This window comes from Coffea eugenioides, chromosome 2 (assembly GCF_003713205.1).
Source record: "Coffea eugenioides isolate CCC68of chromosome 2, Ceug_1.0, whole genome shotgun sequence".
Lineage (NCBI taxonomy): Eukaryota > Viridiplantae > Streptophyta > Magnoliopsida > Gentianales > Rubiaceae > Coffea > Coffea eugenioides.
The window spans coordinates 79,266,825-79,279,564 of NC_040036.1; the positions used below are offsets into that span (position 1 = coordinate 79,266,825).

A 12,740-nucleotide genomic window follows, 5' to 3' on the forward strand; every position below is an offset into this window, starting at 1 on the left:
TTTTTTTTTTGAAAAAGCAATAGTTTAAGCTCAACTGTTGGAATTGGAAGTTTAGGAAACAAAATCCATCATGTATGCCAAAATCCATATAGTTGAAAGGTCACTCTATTGACAAACAATAAATACACGACATGGAGTGATTAGTGATATAGCCTAGGCTTACAGATGAGGAATGAAAAGTCATGAAAGAGCGAGCTATTCCACCAATTACTCGAAGAAACAAAAAGAAATAGGTACCCCACTACTAATGGTGAAAGGTCCTCCGCAAGGAAGCATATATAGCCAAGAGGATACGGCAGCTGCATGCCATGTTTTCTTTGTACAAGACCCTGGGCTGGCACTCTTCCAAGTCTAAAAAGTGAAAACAGTAGGATGCACTAGAAATCACATCTGATCTAAAATCTAAAGAGCAAGCTGTTCTCTTTTCCATGCGTTCCACAGTCCAAAAAAAAGACTTGTCATACTTTTTCTTTCTGCTGTTTTTAACTCGAGAGTACTCTCTCCTCCTCCCAAGTTCTAAAGCCATTTGCATATTTCTTTTGCAAGACCATCAACCTCTCCGTTCCTCCATCATATCCACAAGTCTCAACCCACACCTTTAAGCCCTGGCCATCCTAACAGGTTGCCATGGAACCTGATACCAGTTCCACACCAAAGCTTCCTCTATTCTCAATGGCAACCGTGCAATCACCTGAGCATTCAGGTATGCTAACCCCACCTCTATACACCTCAGCTTCAGTTCCATTTAGGTGGGAGGAAGAGCCCGGAAAACCTAGACCCTGCACCGCTCTCATCACTCTTCCCACCAGCACCACCACAGAGTCCCCCAGGTGCTTAGACCTGCCCCCTAGGCTATTCTTGGAGCCCAGCAAGATTACAAAAACACCCTCCCCCACCACAGTGCTGGAGGGCCCTTATGTGTTGGGCAGGCCTAAGTTCACCTCATCCTCATTCAGATTCTTCAGGGAGCGACAAGGGTCATTTGACAGTAGTAGCAGTAAGAGTCCCGAGAGAGGTCAACTCAGTAGTATGGTACTTGGCAAGAAACTGCACAAGGGAAGAGGACTCTTCGGTTCCTGGAGGCAAAAGACACCTAAATTTAGGTCTGGAAAGAGGGAAGCTGGGGGAAGTTGTAGCTTCGTCCATCCATCTTCAGTCTCAGGAGATGGTGCAGACGCTGGAAGTGATGATGGCAATATTCCCAGGGTTAAGATTGGGAGAATAAGAAGAAATGGAAGCTTTTCAAGTCTCTCTCAAGCCAAGTCTCAATTTTGGGTAAGTTCTCAATTACCAGCTAGTTATAATACTGCGATTACTACTTTCTATCATTTGGATTGTGCAGCTTTTGACTGGCTGCGTGGCTAAATTCACTAACAAAGTTCATTACTTTTTCGGTGGAAATCACTCAAATTTGTTGCAAAAAAAAAAAAAAAAAACCTGACTTTCCTCCCCTTTTTAACAGCATACGGGCTATGGAATGTATAAACTGTTTAGCTATCGGGCTGATCATGACTACATTTGATTGAATAGCTTAGATGAAACCCTAATGATTAGGCAGTCGAAGATTTGTTGCCGCATGCGATTAAAGTGTCTTTAATTGCATTTAACAAAGGGAAAGAATGCTAGGACTTGCTAAATAGTAGAAGTAGTGTGTGGCAACTAAAAAGTCCAAGTTCATTAAAGGGGTAGGTAGGCGGCTTCCTGTCCACAACTACAATGTTGTACAATCCATGATGGTGGTGAGGGGAGGGTGGGGCTGGCCGCGTAGGTGACGAGTTTAACCTTGGAATGGTCCTCGATTTAATAGAATACTACTTTATAAGTAAAAGCCATGTCACAGCCCATCTTATCCGTTATGCTAATCCCGGACTTGGAAATTTCAATAGTTCGCCCACTGTGGCCGGTGGGGCTTTAGAATTAGCTGGCCTTGGGCGTGTGTGTGTGTGTGTTAAATCAGTTTCATTGCAAAATGGCTTAATGCCATCATCATGAGAGAGATGGTGGGAGTGGGACCTTATTTTGATCAACGCACACACCCTCGAGTGTTGACTGTACCCCTCATATCATATGTCCTGAAACCAAAATCCGGTGGCTACCGTCTTGACCCAGTCAGTTGAGTCTCTCTAATTTACTTCGATCGTCTGTTGCACGGGTGGGTCGTTCAAGAAGGTTTGTCTTCCTGTTAATGTAGTACAGCGGCCAGGTCTGTCGTCTGTGGCGAGGCGTATGGAGTATGCTGGAGGAGGATCTGGCCACTGTACGTAAATTCTCCTTTTCTTGGGTTGCCCGCAATCTTTTAGTACGCCACGGAAGGAATTAGTTGCGCCAACGTCGGAACCATTTGAATCTCATTCCGCCAATATGTATATACGTACGAAAGATTTAAACCCCTTTGAATGCCAAAAAAGCAAAAAAAAAAAATCACATCCTTCCATCGATTGAGCTTCTTAAAAGCCTAGGAAAGAATCAATTAAAGGTTGTTATTCTCCAGATGATTTCTTTCTGGTCCCCCAGAGCTACGAAAAATATTTCATTCCCATTGTTTGTAATGTTTACCCAAAATATAAGCAGATATAACATATTTACTCTGAACATGCACGGTTCATGATTCGTACTCCTCCGTCTTTCCTGTAGGCTGCAGTGTACGAGGGATTTAAGCAAGTGCTTCCGTGGAAGAGCAGAAAATCAAAGAAAGGAGTTCTGTAGTTTACTTTGCCTATGGATATCGTGCAATGTAAAATTAACTTCTGCATGCCTAGGGATAGTCTTGATGTCGAAGTTCCTCAATCTGAGGAACGTGTGTTATTATGGCTTTGCTGTAGCTCCTACATGCAGTGCAGTAATTCTAGACTCCGACGTATTAAGCAGACACAAACGAATCAAATTATTTATTTATTTATGTACTACTGCAGAATCCCACTGCTAGTTTTGTAAGTAATCATACATAACTTCTCGTGAAGGCGATTCGTGGTTCAGTTTACCCCATTTTCCTGTCGCTTTTTTGTGTTCGGTTTTTCCCACAAGCATTTGGCTGTTACTGTGAAAGACGCCTTTGCTCAAACCTAGATTGTAAAATATCCAAAATAATACAACGCCAGCAGGAGCGTCAAAAAGGCCAAAAGAAAAAAAAAAATGTTATGGAAAACTTCATGCCTACACCAACAGCCAGATTGTCCTAGACTCGAACTCCCAGCTTAGATGAATCACCTCGAAATCCAAGGGTTAAAGGTCACAGAGGAAAGGCCATTCCCTTGTTCTATTCTATCTTGAAATCCAAGATTTGAGGTTCATCCAATACCCATTCCGAGATGCAGAAGAAAGGCAAACGACAAAAATCAATTTCAACTTATCTTTTACCATCCTGATCCTGGGTACGACCACTTGATTCATGCAAAAGAATGTTTCCTCCTTTAACTTCAGAAGCAAACCAAACTTTACGCCACAAGAGTCTACTAAAACTAGACCAATTGTGCTCCTACTCCAAATAAAACAACCAACTTTTGCATGGCGCAGCTTAGAAATGCCTAGAAAGATCTAGATCTCTATCTTGTAACTACAGACAAGGGATCGATTAATACCTCCCAAGCTTTATACTAAATGCAAGAGTTCTGCTTTATGCTGGCCCCTGACATGCATAAAATTGTATACATGCCTAATCCTCTAACCTTGATGACAGTAACCCTAAAATATGGTCACATTAAGCAACAAAATTCATCAAAATTGCCAAAAATCAAAGATAATAAAGAATGCATCAGTAAACATGACATGCAGGATACTAACTAAAGATTTTGAAAGGACAGAAAGCCAAGGAGACAAGACAGAGCATGTCCAAGCAACACGCCTAGCTAGTATGATCAAGCTCAATTTCAGTACAAAACAGTTCATAATTAGAGACAAAAATTAAAAAATTCTGGACCTTATTAAAGATTTATAATTGCATTAAGACATTACAAGAAACCGTTGACATTATCCATCACCCAGACGGACCTTACTTTTTACCAGTCATACCAGCAACCACCTGCAAAGAAGAAGACCAAACAAACAAATAAATAAATGAGTCCAACTTAAGAGGGTGAGACTAGCAGTCAGTCCGTTTTGTGTATAAATCATTACATGCTTTTTCTAGGTTTTCATCAGGGTTTCAAAATCACTTGAGAGTCAAAGGAAAGTATGTCTTTCAAAAGAATCTCAGGGGCCCAGATTATTTGAAAAGGGCTTCTAAAGAAGCCCAGAGGGGGCACTAGGAAAACTTCCAAATTATTATGACAGGGGAACACATCTGCCAAGCCCTCCCAATTGCCCAAGCTCCATGTCCACCCGAAACATAGAGAACCATGTACGCTGTTTGACCAGTTCAACTGTCTAAAATGCGAAGGAAGACAAATGTGATTAGGAAACTTCACCAACATTTGAACCTCACATACTAGTCCAAAAGCAGCTGCGACTAAGTGTACATCAAACGAATAGCTAATTTAGAGGATAAGTGTTGGCAAAATAGTTATAATATAAAAGTTTGAAAGTGTTTAAAAACAAAATCTTCATGTTCTAGCAACGGGAATTCAAAGTAAGACCGCATATACCACGAGGGAAACAAATAACATTCAAAGGTGAAAGTAATCAGACAATTCAGCATATTGAGGGATAGGTAGTAAGACTCAAACTTTAATGCTTACATCACTCAAAACAGGTTGAGGGACCTGCTTCGATGATTCAAAGGAGTCTAGTATAGGCCTCACCACTGCTGGAAGAAAGAGACCTGAGATTTTTCAGACATCAAGACATGTAAGATCAAGTTGTCTACTCTGTTTACAAAAAGGAGGAAAGTCAAAGAAAAAAGTTCTCCAACCAAGGGGAAGAGGGGAATGATGGAGAACTGTTTCAAATATCGTGCTTGCTAGATTCTCCAAGATCTATACATTTGTGGAGGCATCTTCTGATTATTAACAATCGCACTTAAAGTGATGCCAAACAAAATTGCACTAGTTTTGCATGGATCAAAATTTTGAGATCTTCCACAGATGAATGCAAAAATATGCTATTACAAATCTCCTTTGAAAGCTGAGCTACAGTGGAAAAAGAAAACTGCAATTTCACAACTATAGAATCTCAACAACTGACAACGTTTTTATAATTTCATTCATAAAATGAATAACAAAAATGTCTTACACTTTGATCCAAGGTGACATAAAGGCACCCTTAAGTCATCTAATAACATTCCACAACTCTAAGATATATGCCACATGATCAACTAGACCATAAATTTAGCATAATTCTCAAGCCAATGAAGAAGAATCGAATTGTCGATTTCACCTCCTTTGAGCTGCTATATCACTTGTTAATAAAGTCACACCTCTCCTCCTTTCCCAGTCCTACTCATTTTTGTTTTCCACAAAACGGGCACCAGAAAACCTTGAAACGTATAGTGTTACCAAACTTAAAACTATCTCAATACTTTTTCATGGCTGAATCTTATATTTTTAAAATGCAATCATTCAAAATCTTTGGCATATCTCCCTTTTGATCAATCATTCAATGTTATCAAGTTAGATGATGAAGAGCACTTTGCCAAGTACCCTATTGATGAGACATAGGCAGAACGCAGCACAATACATGATCTGTTCCCTTCCCACGTCCAAAATTCACATAAATGAAAGTTGAAAATCAAGCAGGACTCTATGAGATTGCATCAAAACTAGCAGTTTTCTTTTAAAATATTTCAATAAGTCTGGGTTACTAGCAATAATTCCAAGAGTCTAGGTTTCTGAGAGTTTGAACTATGCAATTGCAAAGCTGCCTCACGTTGAAATGCCTTCCTCCCATTATCTGCCTAAGAAAAATCAAAACTTTTTCAAAATTTAAAAAAAATGTCAAATTGACGTACTTCATCTCCTAATTCGCAAGCCCACAGACAGTAAGAAATAATAGTAATCGTGTACTAAAATAAACAGATTCAATTATCTCATGGTCTTCAACTTTTATCAAATCAAATCAAATCACGTAAATTGAACTAACATAGTACAGCACCGAGCAATTAATGAATTTGTAGCATAGAGTCCAGGGAAATTTAATTTTCAGAGGGTCAGAAATTTAAAACAAAAAAAAATCAGGTCTAGAGAGAGAAGCAAGGCTGAAGAGTAGTAGGAATATAGGTATACCAATGCCGCCGATGAGGCAAGATGCGGCAACGACGGGCTCTTGGACCACGAACATTTTCAGCTTCTCCATCACCGGCATCTTCTTCTGCTGCTGCTTTCTCCTTTCTCCCTCTCTGTTTTCTTGCCTCTGGTCCTTCGGAACTCTTTCCGATATTGATACGAGCCAGACGACATCAGAGCTTAACCGTTGATAGTTTGGCGATGATGGGCTGATGTCACTCAATCCACTATTTCTTGGGCTGGCCCAAGATCTTCCACTTCATCGGTAAATGCGGCCTTAAAAGGACTCGTGAATTTATTATCCATGTTGATTTATTATGAGTCCATTTAGATGATGTGTTTGTGGGTATTTGTCTAAAATTTTATTGTAATTATTTTAGAAAAAATGTTAATGTTTGTCTAAAACTTTTTTGCAGAAAAGGGGGTGCCAAAGTATTAGGAGTTAGGACAGCGCTTTCATGCTGTGAGTGCTCAAGATTTTAACACCCATCATCCACTTGCTAGAATAACTGGAATTATAATGCAAAACATTCCCTATAATGGAAGGAGTATCAGAGAAAACATTTGCTAATGAGGTCTCGTGCAATGTGCAACTGCTCAAAGTACAACAATGGCAATAAAATACCACAGCATTTAAGGCTCCCTTCTACCTCTTTGTTTTTGCTCCTCCGTTCTCCAATCTCTCTCCCTTTTTACTCTTTTGATCCATGTAATCATGGACTGTCCTTTTGTTCAGGAAACGATCCAGCTTTCATTTACTGGAGCATTCCAGAGCAATAAAGGACACAGAGTGAAGTAGAGACATGCAGATATTAGGTCAGGCAAACGAGCGTTTCCGTGACACTTTCTTATAGCCCAAAAAACTACTCAGGCTCATTTCTGGCACATAATTGAGAATTAATCGTCGAAAGAAGCAGACCTAAAGCAACACAAGCATGACAAGGCAGAATATGCTCATCTATACATATATACACGGAACATCCATCAATTCACGTGCACAAACTCTGCAAGAGTTCATCAAAGCTAAAGATGAGTACCCTAAATACATGGATAGATACAGCAGGAGGTGAAATGTCATGCAATCAACCCTAGCGTAAACCAATCATCACATTGACTCACCAAGAAGGAAAAATTGGATATACCACACCACCCCGTATACTCAAAATGTCGGTAACATCCACCCAACAGTCCATCCCAAGAGTAAACCAGCACCAACAAGACTCAATCCTAATGCAAAAACTACTGCATATCTGCTTATGTCACTTCTAGGACGTCCCCTCTTGGCCCTTTTTCCCCTGGCGGCTTTCTGCCAATTCTTCCGCAATTTTCTGGTCTTCTGAGGCACCCAGGGCAACATGACAGGAAAAAGAGTTGAAATTGGCTGGCCTTTGTTGTTTTTAATCTGATAGCAGAGATTCTCTAGTTGCATAAGTTGAAACCACTGCTTGTAAGCAAATAGTTGAGATGCCTGTTTGAAAACAAGCTTGACTACATGCTCTTTCTCTGCATATGCTTGCTTTGCAGCCTTCTCAGCTTCTCTTGCACGTGTTTGAGAATGGCGCAGAGCTTCCAGTAGTTGAGCCTTACTGGAATCGCTATCAGATGCAATGCTTCTAAGTATAGCATCTTGATTTGAGCTATCTCTGTTTCAGGAGATGCAGTATCAGCAACTAATGTGGAAGGAGGACAACTAAAACAGATACATGCATGAGTTTTTAGCTCTCCAAGCCATCACTTTAACAATGCACATATACAAAAATGATACAATTTCTAACTTTTAAGAGCAAAGGGTCCTTTCATTTAATGGTCCCAGGAACCTTCAGTAGTTTCATCAATAACCTGCTACCAACAGACAAAGCGTGGCATATATTTAATGTGCCTATTGTTTACGTCGACAATTAGCACAAAATGAGTTCTAAATGAGCATTGACAGAACCAAAAAAAAAAAAGCACTGCATCCTAGACTGCTCTACAAAAGACATCAGCTTCTAAGAGCTAACGCTTTTTAGTCAGTTTCACGGTGAGATGCACACACATACCACAGGACTCCCAGGTCATATGAAACAACAAGCAATAAGCACAATCGTACAATAGATCATTCGAAGCTTATCTCCATTAGCACCGTAAACAAAATCTTACTACATATAAAACCCGAGAGGGGTTGTGGTGTTCACATTTCTGTCAACTTATTGGATTATCTTTTTTGTCCTTATTACAAAGGGTAAACAGTACAACCTTTTACCAACCAAAAAAAAAAAAATGTTTATCAAGAACTGCCCACCTATACTTTACCCACATCCATGTTTCCATTCCAAACAACATGTATGTTCATACTGCTCCATCCAAAATATGTACATCTAATCATTCACCATACTTCTGCAGTACTCTTAACACTACCACAGAAACTACCGAACAAAAGGAAATACCATATTTGTAACTTCCAATAACTTCTTGTCATCCTTTTACTTTCATCTTCTCTTTTGTTTCTTTTTTCTCAATCCAATTATCTAAATCATGCCTATACCACTAATTAGAAATAATTATTCATGGCCCAAAATTGCAGTTTGAAGAAGTCAGAGCAGCTGTTCTCTACTTTTCTTCTTATTCACCATTTGTTGATGGAATTTGTGTCTACACGGGTATCAGATATATCATGCCCACCAATACCATCATCTTCTCATATGGCCCTCACAGCTAAGGTAATGTAGTCCCCAATCCTTGTTCAACACCAGCAAGTGATCACACCCAGTACACTTAAGCATCACAAAATAATTGAATTCTGCTCATGCTTATTTAAAATACTTATATATGTTTTTTTCCACTGTGTCAACAGATAGAAGCATGCACACAGAAAATAGATGGAGATATAAAAGGTTGAGGGCCAAATGTCAATTGAAAAAGAACGTAAACAGGAAGGGTAAACAGAAAGCCATACATTGTTGAAGGCCCAAAAAAAAAAAAAAAGACTTCAAGTAAGCATCAGCCTATTTAAATTTGCTGAATTTTCACACAGTTTCCTTGCATCTCAGCCTACCCTCAAGACTTGCATGTAATATTGACAAGTTGGACTACGTTCATCTATATAAAACTTTAAACTATGGCCAAGAAGGGGATTGAAAAACTTCTCAAATGGGCAAAGCAGTTTTAGCCCTCTTAAAACCATTATGCACAACTAAGATTTCTTTATAACCTTAGTTGACCATGACAAAAAATCAACTACTGCACATCAGAGAATCAGAAGAAACTGTAGGTATTACCTTAATGATGTAATAGTAGAACACTGCAATTGTTCATCAACTGACAACCGCTGTTTTTGACAATCACTTTGCGATGCAATGCTACTCTGCTTATGGACAATTAAATCATGATGACATCCAGGATGTTTTGGATCTGTAGGAGAGATACAAGCCCTATCATGATCAAAACAGCATAGATCAACAAAAGCTTCCCTCTCAACACACGTGTTCTGAGGCTGGGGAAGATCACAATTTTCAATAAGTCCAAAAGACCCCCGTGAAACCAATAAAGCCAGTTCATCTTGGTCAGCTGTGCGCCACCATGGCCCAATTTTCTCATCTCCAATCCAAGGCGATTCAGAATCAGGAAACAGTTCATTTTTTTTCTTGGAAACTGTACAACCATATGTACCTATCTCTGCTCTTTCATACAAATCCCCTACATCCTCAAGCTTAGGAGAACATTGGGGATTCAGCTTATTCATAGGTGTCAAGTCCTTGTCTCCGACTTCAGTATCCTTCTTTAGACCAGTGCTAAGGATTCTTAAATCAGAATCAACAAAAGATTCAGTCTCTATCGAGTCATAAAACAATGCACTGCCATCCTCACTTTCTGGCATTTTAAGGGCTGAGCTTGTACGACCATGGAAAGTTTCCATTTCTGAATCTGTGCAGTTTAATTGTTCATCTGTTAAACCCCTTTGATGCCAATAATTTGATGGAAGCTGCAGCCACCATTTTGAGTTTGGCGACAAATTAGAAAATGAAGTGCTCCGATTGAAAGGGGGGAAAGCTACACTGGAAATGTCCTGTGCCTCAACAGCATTTGCAGGTCCCACTTCAACCTCTCTGACAAAGGGTGACGCTAGTGGGCAGTAAGCTAATTTAGGAGCTCGTTTAGCATCTTCTTGGACCAAGCAGCGATTAACCGTTCTCTGCCAAGCAGCCCTTGCTTCTGCAACTGCCATCACTCCCCCATTCCTCAGTGCATATTACCACCTAAAATAATACTCTCTCAGAAAAATGTTATGCTCTAAGATAACAAGCTAAACTGTCATAATTGATGATTCTTCCACTAAGTGTGTAATGTACACCCATGAAACAAAAGCAAGTCTTATGATATTTATGTGCATAGAAGAAACCACTAGCATGTAGAATAAATAAAACACAAAATCAACGTAATTCAGCACTGATCTAAACTATCATAAATTAATTCCTTTCCCTGATCTCAAACTTAACAGAAATTTCTAAATAAGTACAGATGTAAACCCACCAAACAGCATTGACAAATACAGTTACCAACTTTTTCACATCATTTGCAAAAGAAGTCTTTGCAGCATTCAACAACTAAATTTGATTGCTCTTCATCTAAACTTCTTTCTAATATTCATGCCCAACTTCTTAACCAATAAAGTCATTACCAAAGAACAAATTCCACAGAAATTATGTCAACAAACCCTCTTAGCAATAGAGAAGAAAAATTAAAGCCAATATGCAAAATGAGAAACAGAAATAAAGTAGTGGATTATGCCCTCCAGATCACCTCATTAAGGATGCGACATAAAGAGTGAATATTTGTTCTTCCTCCAGGATTTGAAGGAGGTCAAAAACATCCACCATGACATTTGGATTAACGAAACCAAAACTGCAGATCCAATTATGACATCCCTTATCCCCAAAGGTTTTAACTTTACCCAAGCAACTCTAATATGTTGCAAGTCTCAAAAAGCACTTAAAAAGATTTTACCTTTATTTTTTTTCCGGTAAGAACTTGAAAAGCTAGTGCACAGAATGCTATTAAAGCAACTTCCTAGTCTATTAAGTTAGCACCAAAACTACAAACTGAGGTAGAAAACCACAAGCCAAACAGTTTGAAGAACCATCCAGCAAACAAAACATGAGAATCCTTAGAAAAAGGCTGAAATAGATGGCCCAAGTGTCCTTTTGTCAGTTCTGCAAGTTAATCAAATCTGAGAGAAATTACAGTTGGATTATTTAAATCTGTAGAGGAAAGCATACATGGAGGTGCATTACTTGTTCAGACAAAAACTTAAAACAATTGCAAGACCAGTAGATTTAAACAACCAATTCAAAGATAAATCATCACAAAAAGCTAACAACACAAGGGGAAAGAAGAAAGGTAATATCTTGCAAGTACACCTAGCCTCACCTTTACCCCCCAAAGGGAAAAAAAATTATGAACCAATTTAGAAACCAAAACTGATACTACAATCAATAAACCAGATAACCTCAAGAACCACATAACATCATCAGCCCAAGGAATCTAACAGCAAATCCCCAAAACCCAAAAAAGATGTCAAAAGAATTTAACCACTGTAATCAGACAAACTTTTATTGGTAAACAGAAAGGGACAAAAAAAATTATTACATATTTAGCATGTATGTATGTATGTGTGCATGTGTCACATAGGCAGGCAGAGAGTGATGTACGTATATACATGTAGGGGGGAATATAAATATGGAAAGAAAAAGAGACCTGAGCGAGAGAGATGAAAGAGCGGAAATGATTGAATCAAAAGTTAAAGAGGAGGAAAAAAAAGGGGGAAGTGGGTTTGGATCTCAATTGATAATGGAGCAGCAGTTTTCTTTGTTTCCAGTCCAAAAGACAAGCAACGATATTTCCCTCTCCTCTATCTTCTCGCTGTCTGAGAGTAAGAGGGAAAGTGAGTGAGGGAGGACCTCTTTTTCAGTTTTTTGTTTTTCAGTTATCGGGTTTTTTTTTTTGTTTGTTCAAAAAATTTTGTTTAATTTGCGCAGTCCCCCTTTGTTCTTCTTCCATTGGGCTCAAAACGATGACTTGTCCCTCGTTTTGGTTCCTCACCTATATCTATCCATGTGACATTGTATGTTGTTTGCCAAGGAGGACATCTCTAATCTGGATATATCTTTTGGAGAAAAGGGCAGAAGTTAAATTCATCGTATTGGGTTTTTTTTTTTTTTTTGCTTTAAATAAGTTTCTAATGGAAATTTGTGGGGTCCAAGTGGTAATTACTAGAGACTAGTAAAAGGAAAGGAAAAGCGATTAGGATTAGGACTAGGAAGAAGAAGGTAAGCAATATGCTATGTTTTTAGAACCGAACCGGATATCGACTCGGTCAACTTCAGGGGTCAAGGGTTAATGAATTCAACCGAATTTGATAGGGATTGAACCGAATCACGTCTTAAATAAAAATTATTTAAAAATTAAAATATTATATGTAAAATACCTAATAACATGTAAATATTAATAAATTTATATTCATATATATTTTATGTTTTAAATATATTTAACAAGAAAATACAAAAAACTTAGAACAATCAAGTAACAATTTACATGTTATTAGGTATT

General features: G+C 38.7%; 3 protein-coding genes across 6 annotated transcripts; 1 reads left to right on the forward strand and 2 right to left on the reverse strand.

Moving 5' to 3' along the window:
- The first annotated feature begins 170 nt into the window (after window positions 1–170).
- On the forward strand, window positions 171–2,980 carry LOC113763175 (uncharacterized protein At4g00950). Its single transcript, XM_027306914.1, has 2 exons — window positions 171–1,275; window positions 2,635–2,980. The coding sequence occupies exons 1-2, from the start codon at window positions 628–630 to the stop codon at window positions 2,704–2,706; spliced, it is 720 nt and encodes a 239-aa protein (XP_027162715.1). The 5' UTR covers window positions 171–627; the 3' UTR covers window positions 2,707–2,980.
- Window positions 2,981–3,755: 775 nt separating this feature from the next.
- On the reverse strand, window positions 3,756–6,314 carry LOC113762025. The gene is made up of 3 exons (XM_027305261.1): window positions 6,156–6,314; window positions 4,674–4,756; window positions 3,756–4,018 (listed from the first exon to the last, which is right to left on the reverse strand). Exons 1-3 carry the CDS (start codon window positions 6,232–6,234, stop codon window positions 3,989–3,991), a joined length of 192 nt encoding a protein of 63 aa, XP_027161062.1. The 5' UTR covers window positions 6,235–6,314; the 3' UTR covers window positions 3,756–3,988.
- Window positions 6,315–7,091: 777 nt separating this feature from the next.
- On the reverse strand, window positions 7,092–12,096 carry LOC113761424. 4 transcript variants are annotated; one of them, XM_027304404.1, is made up of 4 exons: window positions 11,889–12,096; window positions 11,276–11,344; window positions 9,413–10,390; window positions 7,092–7,798 (listed from the first exon to the last, which is right to left on the reverse strand). In XM_027304404.1, the coding sequence occupies exons 3-4, from the start codon at window positions 10,357–10,359 to the stop codon at window positions 7,315–7,317; spliced, it is 1,431 nt and encodes a 476-aa protein (XP_027160205.1). In that variant the 5' UTR covers window positions 10,360–10,390; window positions 11,276–11,344; window positions 11,889–12,096; the 3' UTR covers window positions 7,092–7,314. The 4 variants fall into 4 exon arrangements, with proteins under 4 accessions (XP_027160205.1, XP_027160204.1, XP_027160203.1 ...); XM_027304403.1 differs by having other exon boundaries at window positions 11,276–11,361; XM_027304402.1 differs by lacking the exon at window positions 11,276–11,344 and having other exon boundaries at window positions 11,889–12,095.
- Window positions 12,097–12,740: the final 644 nt, after the last annotated feature.

Bases quoted from the DNA above. Each gene is read 5' to 3' on its own strand.
- LOC113763175 (XM_027306914.1), top strand. From the start codon at position 628: ATGGAACCTGATACCAGTTCCACACCAAAGCTTCCTCTATTCTCAATG. The intron at 1,276-2,634 runs GTAAGTTCTCAA...TCTTTCCTGTAG, and splicing joins AAGCCAAGTCTCAATTTTGG to GCTGCAGTGTACGAGGGATT.
- LOC113762025 (XM_027305261.1), bottom strand. From the start codon at position 6,234: ATGCCGGTGATGGAGAAGCTGAAAATGTTCGTGGTCCAAGAGCCCGTC. The intron at 4,757-6,155 runs GTATACCTATAT...GAAAAATCTCAG, and splicing joins TTGCCTCATCGGCGGCATTG to GTCTCTTTCTTCCAGCAGTG. The intron at 4,019-4,673 runs GTAAGCATTAAA...TCTTCTTTGCAG, and splicing joins CTCAACCTGTTTTGAGTGAT to GTGGTTGCTGGTATGACTGG.
- LOC113761424 (XM_027304404.1), bottom strand. From the start codon at position 10,359: ATGGCAGTTGCAGAAGCAAGGGCTGCTTGGCAGAGAACGGTTAATCGC. The intron at 7,799-9,412 runs GTAATACCTACA...CTCCTGAAACAG, and splicing joins TCTACTATTACATCATTAAG to AGATAGCTCAAATCAAGATG.